The sequence below is a fragment of the Cyprinodon tularosa genome, unplaced genomic scaffold (genome assembly GCF_016077235.1).
Source record: "Cyprinodon tularosa strain WSP-4 unplaced genomic scaffold, ASM1607723v1 ctg426, whole genome shotgun sequence".
NCBI classification, from domain to species: Eukaryota; Metazoa; Chordata; class Actinopteri; order Cyprinodontiformes; family Cyprinodontidae; genus Cyprinodon; species Cyprinodon tularosa.
The window spans coordinates 445,519-467,500 of record NW_024039148.1 but is presented as its reverse complement, the minus strand read 5'-3'; the positions used below and the strand labels follow the sequence as shown (position 1 = coordinate 467,500).

The following is a 21,982-nucleotide window of genomic DNA, read 5'->3' as shown; positions in this document are numbered from 1 at the left end:
GCCGAACACCCACATCCAACATTTCCACCCCAGAGTCTCACCGGGGTCGTTACGCACGGCTTTTACGCATAGTCGATGAGCGGTTCTTGACGCGCGCTCCGCGTTTCACCTGCAACGCGCGGACCACGCGACTTCTTCCACTCCCACAGGTGTGATGATGTCGAGCCAGCGAACTGCAGGGATGAGTGACACGATCGGCTCTGTGTTCTGTTGAAACGAAAACTCAACCGCAAGGACGATGGAAAGTAGTTGTCTGCAACGGCGAGTCGCGCAGTGTGCCAAAATGAGCTTTAACTGGCAAAGCTGGATGATCTCATTGTTGGTGTTTGCAACTGTACCAGCAGCACTCACACAAGGTAAGCCGAGAGTGACCAGATTCTCTGTTTGATTCCATTTTGATATAAACTTACTGGAAAAGTAACGTCCGAGTGCAGAAAAGTCCCATCGGAGCCTCCTGAGACAATCTTTAGTGGTAAATTAAAAAGCAGTTTAACCCTGCATCTTCTTTGCATATTTCTTTATAGGAACTGAGTTCCTCTCAGCTGAATCATGGATATAGCAGCTTTCTCATAAGGTCTGAATAATAAACAAATGTCCAAATTAACACCACAAACTTTCATCTGGCTCCTTATTAATACTCTTCTTCTGTAGTACAGCGTTGCAGCAATCCTAAACTCAACATAATTATGTGTCTTACTTGCAGCAAGGGATTGTCACAGCAGTAAGGGGCGCATTAAATATTAAAGGATGAAATCAGTGAGGAGTATAAAGACTTGATGGGTTTGTATTAAAATTTGAGCCATGCCTTTAAATCCGAGGTACATTGTCTGCTTTGATGTCAGGCAGGGAGCCAATTTTCCAACACACACAGCAAGGCAAACATTAAGGAGTACATTTATATTCCCAACTTGATGAAGAAAAAAAAAAAAAGAAGGGGTTAAAAACAGATGAAGGAAATCACAAAGGCATTAACTGTAAAGCAGGGAAGTGCCTCATGGCTTGCCATTTCCAGGGAGAGCACGCAGGCTGACTTTTAATAGGATGACAAACGCTGAGAAATTGGGATAAATCAGATTTTTTTTTTTTAAAGCAGCTTTAAGAGTTTCATTGGAACTAACAATCCCTACCAATCACTACATAAGCTCAAGGCTCATTCTGTCCGTCTTTTCTATCTCCCTCTTCTCTGTCCTTCCCTTTCTCTCTACCTCAGTACTTTAAAGCTGCATATCACAAGATCTGTGCTTGTTTACACATTGCTATGAATTTGCCACAAGTTATGAAAATAAAAAGCTGTGGGGATGATGTAAAGCTGGGTCCTTTTTCCAAGAGTTATGTATTAATCTTACTCGCAATTCTGGTAGTAGCCAAAACCTCTCAATGAAAAATGGGGCCAGTGTTTTGCATGTTTTGAATAGTATATATATTTTTCCTTTTATCTTAGGTTATGAGCTTAAGGTCTTTCGGTTTGGAAGCCCTCTTTGCCATCAGCATAATCTTTAGCTCTTCTGTCAGGACTCTGCTGCCTGGGCCACTCAAAACTACTTATAAACAGAGGAAACATGGTCAAAATGAAGCTAAATTTGTCGGGGGTAAGCATAATAATGGGATTCCTTTAAGAACTAGAGGACTATTCTCCTTTACAAACTCAGCTCTGCTTTTTAAAGTAAGCTTTAGGGTCAGTTATGTAGGTTAATGTGTAAATGGGACTTAATGGGTCTAAATTTGGTTGCAGATGTAATAATAATAATAATAATAAATCCAATTTTGTACCGCACTTTTCATTAAGAAAAATCTCAAAGTGCTACACAGTGCAAATAAAATCAAAGATAAAAATCAACCATAAAAATCATGTGGTCAATAAAATCAAAGATAAAAATAAACAACATAAAAATCATGTGGTCAATAAAATCAAAGATAAAAATAAACAACATAAAAATCATGTGGAGGCAGAATAGGCTTGCTTAAATAAAAAAGTCTTCAAGCCTCTTTTAAAATCATTCAATGGTTGTGGAGCTCTCAGATGATCTGGGAGAGAGTTCCAGAGACGGGGGGCAGCGACAGCGAAGGCCCGATCTCCCATGGACCTTAATCTGGAGCGAGGAAGGTGAAGGAAGTTGCAGTCTTGTGATCGAAGAGATCTGGTGGATGAATGTGGAGTGAGAAGGTCCTTCAGATAATCCGGTGAGGATCCGTTTAAACACTGATGGGTGATGAGCGCGATTTTGTATTGAACTCTGCAGGTGATGGGAAGCCAGTGAAGGTCATGCAGAATAGGTGTAATATGGGCAAATTTGCGGGCCCTCAAGAGAATCCTGGCTGCGCTGTTTTGAATGTATTGGAGCTTCTGAAGATGTTTTTTATGGATTCCAACAAACAGAGAGTTGCAGTAGTCTAACCTGGAGGAGACAAATGCATGAACGAGAGTCTCAGCATCAGAAAAAGAAAGGAACGGACGAATTTTGGAGATATTACGAAGATGAAGGAAACAGATTTTAGACAGATGCTTAATGTGATTTTCAAAAGTAAATTGAGAATCCATTTTAACTCCAAGATTTGTAACTATGGTGGAAAATGGGATGTCTTGTCCAGAAAAGGAAACAGTCGTCATAGTTGAAGATTGAACCTGGTGAGGTGTTCCGATCAGCATGGCCTCAGTTTTGGAGCAGTTCAACTGAAGGAAATTCTGAGTCATCCACTTCCTTATCTCCTCCAGGCAGGTAGTGAAAGCATTAAGTGAAGATGGTGATGATGCTCCAGTTCTAATATAGAGTTGTATATCGTCGGCGTAGCAGTGAAAGGAGATGTTATATCGATTTATGATTTGACCCAAAGGCAGCATGTAAAGGGAAAACAGCAGGGGCCCTAATACTGACCCCTGTGGGACACCACAGGAGACAGAGACAGCCTGGGACTTGGCCTTGCCTAGGCTAACACATTCCAGCCGATTGGAGAGAAAAGATTTAAACCAGTCCAGAATGGTGTCACAGAGACCGACCTCCACATGAAGACGGTGTAGTAGGATGTTATGGTCCACAGTGTCAAAGGCTGCAGTTAGATCAAGGAGAACAAGGAGAGATGTAGACCCAGCATCAGCTGCCATGTAGATGTCATTAGTAACTCTCAGCAAAGCGGTCTCAGTGCTGTGAGCAGAACGAAACCCAGACTGAAATTTCTCGTACAGGGAGTTTTGTTCTAGATGAAGCTGCAGCTGAGCGGCAACAGCTTTTTCCAGCACTTTTGACAGAAAAGGAAGATGTGAAATTGGGCGGTAATTGGAAAGAATATCTGGATCCAGGGTAGATTTCTTTAGAAGAGGTTTAATGATGGCTGTTTTAAGAGGCAATGGAACATGACCAGATTTCAGTGATTTGTTTATTATTTGTGTGATTAACGGACTTATTGCGGCATGATTAGATTTTATGAGTGATGAGGGGCAGGGATCCAGGGCACAGGATGAAGGCTTCATTTTCTTGAGGATGTTCTCCACTTCACTCTTTGCAACTTCATCAAAGCAGCTCATGGACCCATGGTGTACAAGGGTAGATGGCAGCCGAAGATCAGGAAGGCTGTGGAGCTGAGATCTAATAGAATTTACTTTGTTTTTGAAAAATGAGAGAAACAGATTGCATTTTTCAGTCGAATCCTCATCCTCAGTTTGTTGATTGGGATGAAGGAGATGTTTTATTGTCGAGAAAAGCTGTTTGGAATTTCCCGGACAGCTGTTGATAATGTTGGAATAATACTTAGACCGTGCTTCCTTAAGAGAAAAGGCATACGCTTGATGTGACTGATGATGTGTTTGTTCTAACTTTTTGGCTGCTTCACTTCACAAATTGACAACTATTATTTTGGTTTTTTAATTTTTTGACTGAAAGCCTTGTGAATAACCCAGGTGCAGATACGTTGTTTGTTGTTTTTTTTTTATCCATATTAGCTGCCAGTGCAGTAGTTGCTAGTATTCCTGTCGTCCATTATATTAAAATACAAAAACAGATTACGGGGAGGGGCTGGTCTAGTGGTTAGAGCAGTGTGCTTGTGCTCTGAGAAGGTTGCAAGTACCTGGTTTCGATCACCACAGCCTGAACTCTGGGTCCCTGAGCAAGACCCTTAACCCCACACTGCTCCCCGGGCTGCACAATGGCAGCCCACTGCTCCCCAAGGGGATGGGTTTAATGCAGAGATAAATTTCTCCAGTGTGAGCTCATGCCTATCTCTAGCTGTCTACGGGCAAGAGGCGGGGTACACCCTGGACAGGTCATTGTGAGAACAATAAAGTTAAATTAGAATTAATAATGCATATAACAAAAACATAAATAAATATTTTAATTTGAGATTTAAAGTTATAACAGCAACCCAATATAAATTGGCGTTGATCTTGGTTTGGTTTTTTGGACCTTGCCATTTGAATCTGAACCTAATTTAGCATCAAAGTCCTGGAGAATGATGGTACCTGCAGAGAGCTGGGACTGTACAAAGAATAATGTTGTTGTTTTTTTCCCCTCTACATGTAACCTTGGGTTATGTTATGTCTCTGGTTAAATAGTAGCCAGTGCATTTAACATATGCTAGCTTGCTAGCATCTCTTTTTTTGCTGCAGATCGCTTTTGGAAAGTTAATTATCTCCTTACTTACTGTGTGTTTTATAAAATCAAGAGGTCTGTGTCTGTCCCAACTACAGTAGATGGACCTACAGTGTGTTCTGCAAACATAAGAACAAGTTTTCATACTGAAGGATCCACCATTTCAGCACATTGTCAACTATTAATAATAAATCAGCTCCCCCTTTAGATAGCTAATAAATAACTATTGGATATGTTATTAATTAACCCTTAACCCTAGACTTTGTAATTCATTCTTAAAAGTGTATTATTCGTTCAATATTCTATGCAGGCTAAAGGAATATGTGTATGAATGCTCAATGTGCTTATAAGGTAGGAAATTAGTCTGAAATGTTGGATGTCCAACCCAACCCAGTCCAACTTTATTTATATATTACTTTAAAAGAAGAAAAGGAACAAAGTACTGCACAAAAGAAGAAATACAAACACCAACAAATGTAATAATAAAAATAAAAATAATATAGAACAAATAAATAAGTAAAATCCATATAGAAAATAAAATAAATAAAATATAAAATGAACCAAAATCAAAAACCTTTTGAGTACTAAATACAAAAATGAAAAAAATATGAGACTTTTAAAAACATTTAAAAATGGTCAAAGTGGAAGCCTGCCTGATATACAATGGGAAATTATTCCAGAGTTTGGGACCGGCTGCAGAGAAGGTTTTGTCTCTTGCTTGCCTTTAAATATTAATTTATGAAGGAGTTATATCAACTATAAATTGATTTATAACATATCAATAAACTTTTTATTAGCCATCTATAAACTTTAATGTAAAATAGAAGATAAAGAGGGAAATTCGCTTAAAGATAAATGCTCCACAAATAGGACACCAGTCCAAATATTGAAAACAGACAGTCATACAACTTGGTGAAAATGTTGTGTCACTGGAGCACAATTAGTATTAGTACCATCTGGGCCTTTAACTAATTGTCTTCATTTATACATATTGATAAAACAACCAAATCACCTCAAAAAGCACCCCTCATATCATGAATAATCAAACAATATTTTTTTCCATCTTACCATTTACTGATTAGAATGCAGACATCGATTGCCGACTGCAAAGCTGTTGGGATTGGGAAGTTGTTTTGCACATATGGTAAAAGCCATCAGTGCACATTAGGATTCACAAAGGATTTTCAGGCTTAGAGCATTTTATTTAGAAAGATGCAAAGATTTATTAAACCTCTAAGAAACAGATGCAGAAAATACAAACTTTAGGGAAAATATATAGTTCATTAGACATAGATTTAAAAAAATAAATAAATAAAAAAAGAAGGAAAAAACTTTTATTAGGCAGGTTTAATCTTTTTATTTTTGCTCATTGAATCATAAAGATCTTCCTTATTAGGAGTAAAGTAATCAGAAGACGAGGCCTCAGGATTTGTTATTTATGTCCTGAGATGAGACATAATCCACATCACAGCTTTGTTTGATGTTCAGTTTCAAAAAATAACTTAAACACACTCATCATGAGCTGGAATGTCATATTTTCAGGCTGCACATGATTCATTTGAACCGTTATTTTCCATAGAGCAATTATCATACAAAAACAAATTCGGTGATTTATACAGACAAGATCTGGATGTGCAAGTTTGAGTTATAGACAAACTTTATTAAAGTTTGTTGGTTTCCTGCCATGGGAGGGACTTTTAAATGAGGTTTTAGGTCCTAACACTTCCACTAAGACTGATGCAACAAAAGAAGCTTCATTTTAGATTATTGTGGTTTTGAAACACTAATTTGTTTCAAAGTTCAACCACATAGCTGTGCATTTAATGTAGAGGCAGTGAACTTAAGAGCAACATTTCATCCAACTTGCTTAATGTTTCCTAGCTTTGTGATTCATTAGATGGACTGTAATAAAGACATGAACTTGAGCAGAATAAATAGAGACATTATTAAACTAGATACAGATAGAGCACAAGGAGAGGTTGAGCATTTGCAGTGTAATGGAAGGAACCAAGAAAGAAGAAATACAACAAGTGAACTTCTATACTGAGGCAAGGCTGGAGAATCATATTAGATCCAGGTGAGCTGGATCAGGGGAATGTGGAACAGCTGGGAGAGGAGAGTGCTGGCTATGGTAACAGACTGAAGGGGACTAATTAACGCAAAATAATATGAAGATGACTTAATTAAGCACAATGGAGACCTACACTTACATAGAAAATAAACTAAAACACCAAAATTACAAAAATAAGTATAGAGCTAGACATAAAAAATAAGATTAAAAAACGTGACTGAAACATAATAGAGAATAGAGTTTAATCAACTGATAAGGAAAAATCCAAATAAAAGTATTTGAGGACTAAGATTGGAAAACAAACAACAATAAAAACCAAAACAAAAACATCATTGGATCATGGCACTGAGATCCTCCCACAGCATAATGCTGCCTTCACCTTACTGGAGTGCCCTTAGAGCAGTGGTCTCCAACCCTGGTCCTCAAGATCTACTGTCCTACAGATTTAAGATGCATCCCTGCTTCAACACTGCTGAATCAAATGATTGATTACCTTTTTCAGCATGCCATCAAGTTTGATAAAGGTTTGGTTGAAAAGCCATTAATTTAATTAAACTGTGTTGGAGCAGGGATGCATCTAAAACCTGCAGGACAGTAGATTTGAGGACCAGGGTTGGAGACCACTGCCGTAGAGTTAAATTAGTGTGATTCATTTTCTCCATAATAGTCAACTGGAAAGCTCTGCCAATTAATTCAGGTTTCACATTTATTCTTTTTCTCAATCAGCACCCTTACAAAGCCTGGCAATTTAAAAGGCGGATCAGTGATGACTCTTCAGGTCTTTGGCTGTTCTTAAACATTCTTAACAATTTCCCCTCATCATAATAAAATAAAGCCATTTTGGATAAAGAAACTTACATTTAACAAACCTTTGTTTTTAATTTTACGCCACATTATGACAACTTCCTGCTTTGCTAAAATGAACAAGCTAATATCTTGCAGGGCCAGGAAATCAGAGTTTTATCTGATAACTGATGTTATCTGACTTGGCTGAGGAGACGAAGCAGCTCAGGTTTCCAGCTGAGAACCTTGAGAGGCTTGAACAGCTTGAACATTTGCTGCGGCATATTTACTTGTATGTTTATCTGCTTTCATTTGGATGAAAGTTTTGCATTCACCAGTGAATGAATAGCAAATATTGGGAAAGAAACAGTTCATTTTCAGTCTGCCTTTTTCAAATAGTCTTAACAAAATCTGCATTCATACAGATTAATTGCTTCAGTAAGGTACCCTCCTTCAGTTTTGTGGATTAAAAGGAGTCAGACATGAGAGTAACAAGTGAAAGTCAGCTACATGGGGATTATCGGGCATTGCTATTTGGTAACTAAATCAAAGCTACAGAGGTTTTCCTTCTTTTTGGACAAAATAAGCTAGTTTATATTTACTCCAAACGGAGCTGCTGCCAGCTCTGATTTCAAACATCGCATCTGTCACTGTGGCCTCTGGTAGGATAAACCACAGCAGCCCAGATTCAGGCTTTAGTCTGTTCCTCACGCGGCGCGGCGCAGCGCAGCGCCCACTCAGTGAACATGAATGATACTCATGTCTGTGTGGGCAAGGAAGGAAAAATGAAAAAAAAATAAATAAATAAAAAACCCGGCATGCTGATGGCTTTATCTGAGGGCTGCTGGCTTGAAATGACTGTGACATGTACAGTGCAGTCAGCGCAGTGTGAACTGTCCAGGCCATCTTGACAGGCTTTTTAGCTGGAGTAGAGGAACAAAGATGAAAAACGGATGAGATAGATAGATGTTGTAGAGAGAGTCATCAAATGCTAGCAGCCATGAGGAAACATGATGAATGGATTCCCTTTAAACCTTCTTAACTGGAGATGCAACATCAATAATTTAGGAACGAACACTTTATCTGACATCTCCAAACATTTCACAGATACATAGTACACAAATTTTCTTTTTGATTTTGTGCAAGAAACTTTTGCAGTTGTATGTTAATCTGTAAAAAGGTATTTGATTCACTGTCAAACATAATTTCTATGCTATAATATGCTTAGTGCTCTAAGGTTTATTGCAACTAATCAAACATGAGCTCTTATTACGAACTAGAGTGAATACTTATTCGTATAATACTCACTATTATATGAATAAATTGTTGACATTTGGATCTGCTGTTGAATATCTCTTTTGTTCTGGTGAAACAGAGATTAAAAAAGGAACATTAAATTACTTTTGACTCAGCTTGCTTCCAATGAAAGCAAGAAATCTGTCAGAGAAGGTATAATAACATTTTTTTTTTCTGCTGGTCTAACATTTTATATGAAAAATATTTTGGTCTTGAAGATGGAGTTGTTATTTTAGATATACGGAAAACCCTCCACATGTGCAACACAAAAACATTTTTTTTCTCTCAATGTTTGATTATACAGTACTGTGTCCCTCATTAAATAGCTAATCTAACCCCTTATAAAATAAACATACTAATAATACTAATGATCAGACATGTTTATTTAGTAAAATATGGCAAAGCAATGTCCTTCATAAAAAACTGAAAAAAATAAAACAAAAGTTAAGGTATGGCTAAAATTGGCCACATTTTACCAGTCCAAATATTTACACTAAATGTTTTAAATGAAAAAAAGGCTATGTTGTTAGACATCATTCATCTAAATTAATAAAAAAAATAAAACGAAAGGTTTAAAATTAAGAGCTAAATGATTGCTTAGTGATGCAAAAACCAACCTTTGGTTTTAGATTTTGAAGGAAAAGGTACAAATGACATAACTACATTTTATCTTGGTCTGGTTTAAACATTCATCCATCCATTTTCTTACACGTTTAATCCCAAGCGGGGTCGCGAGGGGTGCTGGTGCCTATCTCCAGTTGTCAATGGGCGAGAGGCGGGGTACATCCTGGACAGGTCGCCAGTCCATCAGAGGGCAACACAGAGACAAACAGGACAAACTGCCATTCACACACAAACACACACCTAAGGAGAATCTAGAGAAGCCAATTAATCCAACAGTCGTGTTTTTTGGACCGTGGAAGGAAGCCGGAGTACCCGGATAGAACCTGGTTTAAACATCCAAAATAAAAAGTTATATTATTGCAAAGCTGCTGTACTTTGCTCACGATATAAAATTGTAAAGGGAAAAATCTAAATCAAACATTGAACTTACTTAGCCACTGGATTACATCAAAAACGGTTCTTTATTGAATTTACATCTAAATATTAAACATAAAGGTTGATGGGGGTTCACAATGTAGGGGTCCATTCTGTAACCAATGGGTTGTCGGTTACAGGATTGACTCTTTCTGCCTCTTTCTCTGAGTCATTGGACGAGCAAATTCTCCTGCCTTCCCAGCTCTTTTTGGTCTGACGTTCCGCTGACACTGATTGTATGGCTGCCTTGCTTCTGTCAGTCTGTCCCAGTGCAGCTGTGGCTCCAGCGTAGCTTACCACCACCAACCTGTTGTCTTGAAAATGACTGAATGTCACGTAAAGTGCTGTGGGGTCCTACTTAATAAAGCAAATTACAAGTGCAGGCCATTCAACTAGAATAAAGCATGTGCCTGGGATTGCAGCTTCTACAAACACATGACCCTGCCTCACTCTGTGGACGAGTTCAAAACGACAGCCTGTCAATGATTATTAGGCTCCCTCTAGTCTCTTCTGTCTTGGTTCGATATTCTAGTGTGTGTGGAGTTTCCCGACTTCAGAAGAGGATGCAATCAATTGAATGTGACATGCAGCCAATTAGAAAGCCTTTCCTAAGGAAAAAAACTAAACAAAAAACAAACACAACTCACCAGTTTAGCAGGTAGACTACAGCCCCTGCTCACTCTTGTTAGGTTTATTATTTATACATCATGTGCATTGTTATTCTGTTAGCCAGATTAGACAGAGTAGAAGGCCTTCCTTCACATTGTGGATGTCACTGTGTGTACGGAGGTCATCTAATCAGGACAGCCTCCGTGTCTTTAAAAATACACAGGATATGGGCACATCTTGGAGCTGGTCTGATAGAGGAGAGCTATCTGTAACCCTGAGGCATAGAACCAAGCTGCATGGAGTTCAAGACATGGATGGCGTGTCAGTTTCTGATATGGACAGCTAAACATCAACATGATGCAACACATAGACTCATGAGCTATAAGAAGCAGGAGATGACCTTGTTCGGAGCTCAATCTTTGCCGGACGCTCGCAGACGTGATTTTTGAGCCCACAGCTGTGCAAGCTCCAAGCATTTTCTCTGTCCTGTAACGACCTGATCTGGAATAAACTTTGTTACTTTTTTACTCCTGTTTTATAGTCCTTTTTATATGGTTTTACCCAGTTTGAGTAGTAAATAACTTGCTCCCAGGAAAAGAACCGTGAGGAAGCCCCCGAGGCGCAACAGCTTTTTTAAAGGGACATAACTTCCTCAGTTTCCACTCTTTTAACATTTTCATATTATCATGTTTTTTCTGTTAAAATGTGTCTAATTGGTGATATGTATGTTTCCTGAACTTGATCCTCTTGAACTTGATCTAGTGAGGTCTAGTAAGTTTTCTTGCTAGACGTAAATTTTCCTGCGTGAAATCTGTCTCTGTATGTTGTGCTTGGCGTGTGGCTGTACACCACAGATCGTAGGATCAAACCTGGTATAGTAACGTTTTTGATCGTCATGTGTAGATGGGATCTTTGAGGTTTTGAGAACCAGGATTTTAATACCAGGCACCATTCATAGTTATTGACCCGATTTTTGCTCAAATATAATTAGCTTATATCCGAACTGTACAAACCCAGCATATGAGTAATAGAAATAACTAGAGATGCACCGATCCGATATTTGGATCGCATATCAGCTATAATCCAGTGCACTTTACATGGAACTATTTTTTTTGGTTTTGTTTTTTTAATATAAAGCACATTTACATCTGTTACTTTGTTTTAACAATGTTTCCATTAAGGCTAAAGCCTCTACTTAAATGTACAGTTGAATCGAATTGGTGTCGGCACGATACGCTCAGCTCAAGTATCGGTGTGGGATTGGATCGGAAAAAAGTGGATATGTGCTTCTCTAGAGATAACCCAGCTATGTTTTTGTGCTCAAGAACGACCAGATAATTTTTATCCGTTAAACCCCTTAAACCTACAGAACGTTCACTTTTCCTGTTCTTTAATGAAACATCTATCATGTCCAAATCTTGAAATGTCACATTTGTTGTCCCATTATCATATTTAAACAGTCTTTATTTATGTCACAAATAAACATGAATTAAGTTTGTTGTGTAAAAAAGATGTTATAAGAAAATAGGGTATTCATTTTTTTAAACTCCCATTAGAAAAAAAATCCTTTACTCCCTGTCCTCCATCTTGATGTTACTGTGTTTCTCCTATCTACTTAATAGATGTGGTAAAAGCTCATCATCCAGGTTCATTTTCCATAAACCAGAGACAGTCAGCCCTGCCTCTGTCTAGTGCTCCATTACCATAGTCACTTGGTGACCATTAAGAATTTCATTATGATATTGGGGTTTCGAATTGGACGCATAAACTTTTACTAGTAATATTGTTTTCCATTCTTTGTAAGAGAAATGGGGGGAAGCTTAAGGTTAAGCTCAGAAGCCTTTTTAATTCTTTGATGCCCTACTCAGCTGATGGGCTGTCCCTCCATGAACCTGGCGCAAATATAGATGGGTACTTTCTTTCATTATACCTATGTGTTCACTATTGTGTAATATCTTGCTTTTTTATCTTCTAGATCTGAGCAGCAAGGAACTCGTCGATATTAAGTATCCAGTCTCTTTCCCCGTCTTCCTGCCTGTCAACTACGAGGTACGGGATGCCGACTACCTCTTCCTTAAGGAGGCTGGACAGGACTTCATGAGGAACTCCAGCATGCAGAGTCACACGCAGCCCTTTGTTATTTTAAGAGCCAGCCACCAGCCAGCTGTCAACGCCAGCTATGGTCCTGTGTCCACAGAGAGACCTGTGCCTCTGGATCTGGTGCAGTCGGTGCAGCTTTTTAATGCCCCAGATGTCTTTACATTTAACTGGAAAATCCAGGCCTTCATGCTGACACCCCGGGTTTTCTCCTCTAAACCCAAAGTTCGCGTTCTCTTCTACGTCGCAGGGAGGGATTGGGGCAGAGGCAAGGGAGCCGAGGATGAGCTACCATGTGTGACAGTTTATGCTTTCTGGCAAACACAGGAGGTGAGGGGTTTTTGTGCTATAGGAGGGGAGAGGGCAACTTGCATGGCTGAGCTTGTGCCTGAGCCCACTTGGTTTGCTGCAGGCTTAGAGGGCACCAGCAGGGAAAGGCAGGATCCATCTGCTGGGAACTCAGTGGAGCTGTATTACCAGGCCCAGCCCAGGGTCAATGGAAAGTGCTTTTCTGTGAACGGAAGCCGCTGGAGCGGCTCAGCACAGCTGCCTGAGTATGTTCCTGTAACTCCTATGCAGAGGATTGGAAGTGTGCAACTGCTGCAGATTCCCAAGGGGATGGCGACGCTCTCTCGCCTCAAGCTTGGGAACGCAATCGTCATCCGGACATCATCCAAACCTCTGAAAAAGACTGACATCGCCACATTCTACATACTGATGGCCAACTCTGCCCAGCTCACTAACTTTACTCTCAGGTATAGCTGTGTTTGCATTTGCTTTATTCTGGTTTCAATCAAGTACCAATGCAAGAAAAACAAAAAAAGTAATCTGAGACAATTTCACTAAGTATTAGTCATCTTTCCTAATTCTTGCACTAATCCACTGGCATCAAAATAAGGCCATGTTAGGAGCACTGAGATATAACAAGGATTATGGCATTTCTCTGAAAATATCACAGGGTTTTTTTCACTGAAGAGGACTAGATTATTTGCTCTAGTGCAGCCTGATGACATTAAGAGCTGTTTCAAGAGTGATAGTCATCATGGTTAATGTGGGTCAAATAAAGTCACATGTGACTCATTATTCCTAAAGGGATATATACCCAGTATTTGCTCTAGGTTAGATTATGGAGATCATGGAGATTAATAGCATGGCTCAGGCGAATTTAAGGCTTTTTTTTCATTTTGCAGTGCTGCATGTTTTTCTTTTACTGCATGTGATGTTTAGGATAAATTCATCCCTGGAGTGTCTGGCTTATCACTTTAAAATCAAATAGGTTTTTGACAGTTATGATAAAATTACCTTTCTTGTCTCCTGAAAAATAAATGCTCAACCACTCAATGTAGATTGTTATTGATGGAAATACCGGGTATTGCTAAATTCTTTTTAGCGTTTTTATTTTTCATCCCATATATTATTAAATCCCCTAGGCAATCTTGTTGAAATCTTAAGCAAATTACAGATGTTTATATCTAACAGGTAAGAAACTGATGCATGCCTTTTCTGTTGTTCGCTCATTGAAATCTGAAAAGTGTGGTGGGCTTTTCTATTCTACCTCACATATACCAGAGTCACCTTTAACTGTAAATATGCCTGCAGGTTTTCATCATGATCTCCCTGTGAGGTTTAGCGTTCCTGTACTGAAATATTTTATCCACTTAATCTTAAGTGGTTAAAATCCATGATTAGATGAACTTGTTTGAGGAAATATGTTGTAATTTTCCTGTTAATGTAAAAATAGCTTTTTGGTGATGCGTAAATCTCACTGTTATTTAAAAATGATCTATCCTTTCTTATATTTTTCACTCATGGAGGTTGGTTGATGAGACAGTTAGGTCTTACTAGTCTGGAAGACAAAGTAAAAACAGGCAGGGTAAAATTGTCTGATATAAATTTAGACAATGCCACACTGCATTACTGCCTCAAAGGCATAATGAGCTGTTATTGAATAGTCAACTGCTGAAAGAAACAAATGTGATCAGCTTTTGATTTACTGTTTACTATTTTAGCTATACACAATTAGCAGCAGCTAACATGAGATCAAAATCAAATCGGAAAATAGCGAAAGACTGTTTCAGGTGACAGTGAATTATCTTTCAGTCATTGCAATGCATCGTTCTAACATATCAGAAAAATATTTCATCCAGATGCTTGACATAAACAGCCTCGTTAGAAACTAGTGCTTTTTTAATTAGTGTTGCACTGATTCTGATACCAGTATCGGACAGGGCCACAATATTGCACTATAATGATGGTATCGGTATCGCTGAGTACCGACAAATACTGTATGGCACCGACACCATAATGAGAGCCAAAAGTTTATTCAACTATTGTCACCCATTCCAGGTAGGCAATAAAAAGTTCTACTGGATTCACTTTGTATAAATTTTTTTTCCTGCTTTGCAGAGGTAGGCAGCAGCTTGACAAAGCCATGATGGCAAAAATTTTACATCCAAGTAGTATGCAGTTCTTCATATACACACATGAGTTTCAAACTGATGGTATCGATATGGTCTCCAGCCAGATATCGGGGCCAGAAAATGGAATCGGCGCAACACTACTTTTTATCATAGTAAGAATTTCTTAGCAGTAGCTGTACAAACACCAGCTTATTAGGCCAACTCTCCCCTCTTCCTCTGTCATTCCTCCTCATCTTCATGAACTCTTGTGATGTATTGCTTTTTTGGCTATACAGAGCTTGCACTACAAGACCCATGTATATGCAGCATCGCAACGTCTGTATGAAAATATTTTTTTGATATTTTAAGAAACTAAACAGTTTGCTATATTTTTACTGCCTTGTTTTTACATAAAAAAATCCTAAATAAAGTTTCTTTTTGCAACTAATCGCTTTAACAAAGCATCTCAAGCTAAGTAAGGATGATGTACTCAGCATACAGTACATTTCTGAGTCTTACCACAGATTTAAGGTAAAATCTATGTAGCCTCAGATTCACAGTCTCTAATGCTGCGTTCAGACTGCAACCAGCAGAGGCAGCAGAAGCAGCTAGTTTACATTCAAAGTCAATGGCTGACGTGCATCAAGGCGCAGCAAAAAGTCCTGCAGCACCTTTTGGGTAGTTTCTGAGCATCTGATGCGTCTGACTTGCTGCGAAAGCAGCAGCTGCCGGAGTCAGAAAAATTGAACTTTTGCTGCTCGACGTGGCACATCAACCAATCAGAGAAGCTGACTTGGGAGCTGGCAGGGAGACAGACACAGCGCTGCCGATGCAGATCGCTATGATCACTCCTCTGAAACAGTTTAGAAACGCCTAAATGAACTTAGAATGTCGAAACCTGCTGGTAAAATATGTTTGATTTTATTATTCTGGTGCCTGCAGTTTGGATTAGGTACGTGAAAAGTGCTAGCATCTACCTCCAGCCGCCGCGAACAGTGGCGGAAAAGGCTGTTATTGAATGGGATTCCCAGTGACAGAGCACCGGCGGTGTACAGGGAGCTGAGCGGCGGTCTGAGCGGAGGATCGTAATCTTGATGAACTGACTGCACAGATTAAGTTTTCAGGTTGACTTTCTCACTTAAAAACATATTAAAACTACTTTTTACCCACTGATCACAGCAAATATAGCTGCTATTGCTACAGGCAAAGAAAGGATCGGGTAACTTCGCCCAACGTGCATCAGACCCACTTTTCGAGCGTGCAGCAAGAGCAGCAAAGATGCTTCAGCCGGGCGTCAGAACTGAACTTGTACAAGCATCAAAAATGGAGCAGCATGCGCGTTTGTGCTGCTTCTGATGCTTGCGGTCTGAATGTGGCATAATAGTTTTTCTTCCAGGATTGCAAACTATTTATCTTAATTCTTCCTGGCCAGAGGCATTGCTCTTGCCATAGAGGTGTATTCCAGTAGCATAATACTGCCAACACCATGTCTGGTCTTCGTATCGCCCAGGGTGATATGCAGGTTTGGTTTGCCGCCTTGGTTGCATGTAGACAATCAAAGCACCTTCTTCACATGGTTTGTCTTACATTGTTAGGAAAAAAATGCAAATGAGTTTTCTCTGTGTGACTTTCCATGATACTTGTCCTGTAAGGTTACAGTAGTGCGTTACTTTACATGATTTAAAAAAAATACATCAGAACATTGGTGAACCTAAAGCTTAGGGGGGTTGAAAAAGAAGATAATAACATGATTTGCTCTGTTTTCATCAATTGTCAGTTTGTTTTTCTGTGATCTCTGGAAGTGATGCAATATGGGAGAGAAATGGAGGCAAAGTAAATTAAATGCACCTGACTAGCTCTCACGGTTTCATTAAAGTTCCCACAGCCATCTGCAACCTTTTGTTGTCTTCTTCCAGTCAGAGATCAAACGGAACGGCTCTGAAGAAACGTACGATTTGCTGAGGTTAGCTGTCAGAACAGACGGAGCTGAGATTTGCGCTAACCTGATTACAGAGGGATTTTTTTGGTTATTATTCGAGACAGGAGTGTCTTTACTCCGAGCAGGTGAATAATGATCTGTCAGGAGGCATAGAACGCTCTTTCTCAAACAAGGCACAGATATTAATTTGGTTTGTTTGAGCAAATAATATATCTGCCTTTGTTTTTGAGCAAGGTTGCCTTACTTAAAACCTGGCCAAACAAGGATCCATAAAGCTGATGCTCTCCTGTCAGTTTCTGGACAACTAATTAATCCACAAACTGTAAGGTTTGCTGGAAGGCTCTGCTTTATAATACATATTGTAGAAAAACAGAGTTTTAAGAAGTTGTGGAACAAAAGGAATAGAGGCACAAATAGGAAAGAAAATGATTTACACCTTTAACTACTAGAAATAATCCCTTTTTGTCTAATTTTCTTTAAATAATCTGTCCAGCGCCTCTGTGAAGATGTCAGTTCTTTGCCTGAGGATATTAGTGAATTAGTAGACTGGTTGGGAGAACGTTTTTGGAGAAGCTAAAATTAGGATGAGGGTATTGAACAATATCATAGGCTTTGAAAATCTGACAACCATCATGTAAAACGAGAGGCCAGGCATAGCAATCATTAATAGGAGCTACAGCTAAAGCCTCTGGTCACTGGAGGAACTACATAATATCTATTTGTTGAAACATCCGAAAAAAGGGATCATTCAAATTATGAGTTTATGACAAGCCATGTGTGGTGAAAAACTACCACTGTGAACATACTGTCTCCAGGAGGAAACCTGGTGGTCGCAGTATAATGGTGTTGGAGGTGCATTCCTTCAGCAGGGACGATGACACCGGCTAATGTTAGGATCGATGAAGATAAATATGAAGAGATCCTGGATAAAAACATATCAGGAGCTTCAAAAGACTTGAGGCTTGGGAGGTAGTGAAAATTCACCCGGTCGCCGGCGAGCATTTTTAAAGCGTTTACAACTATCAACTCCGAAACACTGGTGATACCAAGTGTCCAAAGCCCCACAACTCTGCAGCTGTTAAACTTAGAGGTCTAAAATTTTCTGCAGTTGTGGTTGACATGATGTAGAACAAATTAAACTAGAAGGTTTAACTCTCAAAGTATGTATCAAACATGTAAATTGGGCTGATTTATACTCAGAAACCAGGTTGTCTGAGTGTGTCGCAGTGAATGCAAATGTGCCCCCTCCTGTGTCGAGATAGGAGGCCTCTGATTGGTCAAATCTACATCCGTTCTACACTATAAATATTTCCTGTTTGGTACCTTACCGGCTTGTTTTGTTTGTATGACCGCCATTGTGGAAAATGACTCGTGAAGATGGACCAGCTAGAAGAGCGGGGTGCGCAAGAACACTGGGACCCATTTTCCATCTGGATCCCCGCTCTTTTTTGCCCTCATGTCCCTCTGTTGTCGCACAAACTTGTCCCCACTTCCTCTCCACCTTGGCCATAACTAGACCCACAGCTAGTTCCTGATTGTCCCTCTTGCGTTGTGGCGTGGAATAACATAGTGCAGACCACGCTTCAATATTGGGCATAAATCAAAAATATCTGCGACAAGCTCACTGCGACACACTGCTGCAGTAGGATAACCGGCCCTTTACAGTTCCTCGGTTATTTTATTTTCCATTTGGGTATGCAAAATGGGCGAGATTACCCAAATTTAGGTGGGTGTTAAGATTAATCACAAAATCCATGTTGTATGTTGGATCTAGGCAGCCCAGTCAAAGTCTAGGCCCTACATTCAACTCGGTGGTAAGACTATAAAATAGATGTTAAAACATATTTTATCCAGTCCATCTAGGTATGAGCCAATTTTTTCTCCAGATCCCAAAAACTGCTATAGCTATAACTTCCAAAAGACTTGCAGAAGAAACATGGCCCCTACTGAGGAACATACAAGCCTCTTTAGGAGGTCTGAAAACAAAACCAATAGAAAACCTTGGAAACAATTTATTCTTTTAGTCCTTCTAATTAAACAGTTCTTTTTAGCCTAACAAAAGGTGGAGTATCAAGGTTTGCAGGTCAGCAGAAGATAATAGATAATTTATTAATCCATTTCTCCCATGGTATATATACATTTTGAAAAATATAGATATTGACAGCATCCTAAGCTGAGTGTAGATGAGGAAGAAAAAACATGGCGCTCAAAGGGCTCCATCTGTCATTTTGGGGGATCGTTGGATTCAGATTATAAAGTTAAGTCATTCGTTTGTCTTAATTTTCTTGTTTTTTTCCCCCCCCATCTCTTTATTTTAGTTGAAATAATGAAGCTGAAAAAAACAAAAAGTTAATTTCCCCCCCTCTTGAACCTGTCGCTTTTAATCATTGCCGCTTTATCTCATTTACTTAGTCACCCAAAAGAAACGCAAATTAAAATCAGATAACCGTGATGCCACCTCTGTTCCCTTTTCCTTTTTTCCACATTTTCTTCAGTTCCCCCTAAGTGTCCCGCTTTCTGCATTTGCTTAGAAGATTGACAGTATTATTAGGAATCCTTTTAGTAAGCTGTCACATCTGTACCGTAGATTTCAGTAACTAGACTTTGAAATTTCCTTTTTGCATCATTCTATAAGCAATATGCACGCAGTGCTCTTCCCAGTCACAAAGTAACACATCGTTGCCCTCACTCATCTTATCTGCATATTAACAAGCCCTGTGCATCCAGACTTCAACAGATGTCTGTGTGCTCTATCACTTTCTCTATATCCCATTAAGCTTTCCTTAATGCTCTCTCATCAGCATATCTATGCCCAGAGTGAAGGGATATACAAATTTAAGGTTGACTGTAAGGAAAAAAAAACAAGCAGCAATTTCTCTTTTCAATCGAATACAGCTGTTACTTTATGCAACTCTGCTGCTTTCATTTCACTGTGTGGAAATTAGAGGAATTTCTTTACTGTAAACCAAAATGGTTAGTTTGGGTTTATTTTAAATCCATTAAATCGACTTAAAGAAACATTTGGACATCAAATTAAATGTAGGCATCTGTCTCTGCATAATACTGATTCCGTAAAGCCTTTTTAACTTGAAAATCTGATTGTTTATCTGTAACAAATGGGGCTTTTACATCCATTTTGAGGCATGCCATCGCAGCCATCTGGCAGCAGTTTTGGCACAAAGGTGTCCCCAACTCCACTACACCATAAGAACGATAAGCACGTTGTCGATGGCTCGCCATCAGACTGGCTAAACGTTGGACATTTGCCTGCATAATTAATGACTGCATCTGTTTCTGATTTCACTAGAGTTTTCTGGTGGTGCTGTGGCCCCGGAGCAATGTTTCTGCACAGTTAGATTGAGAAAATCACATTGGAGAAGAAGCAATTACTAACCTTATGGAGCTTTTCCATATTAGCATCGATAATGGAATATACAAGAGGTTGGGCACCAGGTTACACAGAAAAACCCCAACATTCTTGCCTTTTCTGATTATAATTTGAAATTATTTCACTGTCACATATCAGTCTGAAAAAAAGCTTCATTTTACAATTAAGTCTGTCTGGGAAGCTGAGCTGCAATCCTTAATGTCATGTTCTGCTGGTTTATACATTTGTGCCCCAGTTCTCATTATTGGCAGGTTTCCACAGTGCTTTGCAAAAGCAGTCATACTGCTTGATATTTTTCACGTCATATCACCATAGACTGTAGAAGATGTTTTTTATGCAGCAAATTCTAAAACAAAATAGTGCATCATTGTGCAACAGAAAAAAAGAATAGCCTAATTGTGCAGCAGAGGTGAAAGGATACCTGCCTTTCAACAGTTTTACAAACCAACTTGTGATTTTTAATTTGTGTTTGGAGCCTGAGGCCCATTATTAAAAGCTAACCCTGAGTTCAGTTAAATTGCATTATACATTTGAGCTCACTGCTCTTTGCAAAGTAGATCAAGCCCCTTCAGACTCCTCAGAGGGCAGAATCTGCTGTGATCAGCACTTTTCAAATCTTACAACAGATTCTTCATCTAAACCAGTGGCTCTGAGACTCTGAGTTGAAAAAATTAACAGCTTTTTCATAAACGCTGACCTTAAAATATAATATGGCTTCCTTGTGTATAAAACAGTGATTGTCACTGCAAAAAACACAAGAAAAAAACAGGAATGCACTGAAATGTAAATTTAGGTCAATAACAATGTGCAATATTATTTTGACTGTTAAAGCTGGTGATATATATATATTTTTAATATCTATATTTTTCCCTACACAATAGATTTTTTTCTTCCACCAGAACAGTGAATAATGCGGCTGCAATGGTGCCATGTATTAATGATTCCCTCCATTATGTCCTGAATGAGATCGATATATATTTTACACTGCCAAAAACTAAATCTAAATGAGTAATTCGTTCTTAAAATGAGTGCATTTTTTCTTGAATTGAGGGGGTAAGTGAGGCACTTTGCTAGTGGAACAAGACAATTTTCACCTAAAAGTACAAAATAATTGCTGTGTCTTATTTCAAGAGAATATTATCTAATTAGCTTATTTTAAGAGCAAACAATCTTGTTCCATTGGCAGATCATCTTATTTACCTACTGAAATTAAGGACAAATTCACCTAATTTAAGAAATTTCTTTTTACCTATTTCCAGATTGTTTTCGCAGTGTAAAGTTTCAATAACTGACGAGAGCTTTTTTTAAAACAAAAAGAGTATACACATATTTACAAAGAAATCCCTAACATTAACTTGATAATACAGATTTACGATTAGTGCAAATGTGTTTGTTGTCTTCCGTTTATCTGGGAACGGTTTGTAGGGGCAGCAGGCTCTGCAGACACTCCCAGACTTACCCCTCTCTACTCGCCTCTTCCAGCTCCTGTGCCTGAGGCGCTCCAGGGCCAGCCCAGAGACATTGTCTCTCTAGAGTGTTCTGGGCTTTCCCCCTGGCCTCCTACTGGTGTGACTTGTCTGAAACACCTCCTGAGGGAAACGTCCAGGGAACATCTAAAACAGATCTCTGAGCCGTCTCAGCTGATTCCTCTCGAAATGAAAGATATATAGTCTGTTAGAGATCATATTTATCCTCCAGGAAAAAATAAATGTCAAAGCAAAAAACACACACATTAATTATCTACTTACTTCTCCATTAATTATAGATATTTCCTTCTTAAAC

The 21,982-nt window shown here is 39.0% G+C and overlaps 1 protein-coding gene across 1 annotated transcript in view; it reads left to right on the top strand.

Annotated features, from left to right (window-relative positions):
* The window catches only part of LOC119792626 (transmembrane protein 132C), a 60,643-nt gene that overhangs the window by 126 nt on the left and 38,535 nt on the right, over window positions 1-21,982 (top strand). The window contains exons 1-2 of the mRNA XM_038299356.1: window positions 1-356; window positions 12,353-13,229. The exon at window positions 1-356 is cut by the window's left edge and continues 126 nt beyond it. Coding sequence (XP_038155284.1) covers window positions 239-356; window positions 12,353-13,229 — 995 coding nt within the window. The 5' untranslated portion in view covers window positions 1-238. The remainder of the gene's footprint in view (window positions 357-12,352; window positions 13,230-21,982) is intronic.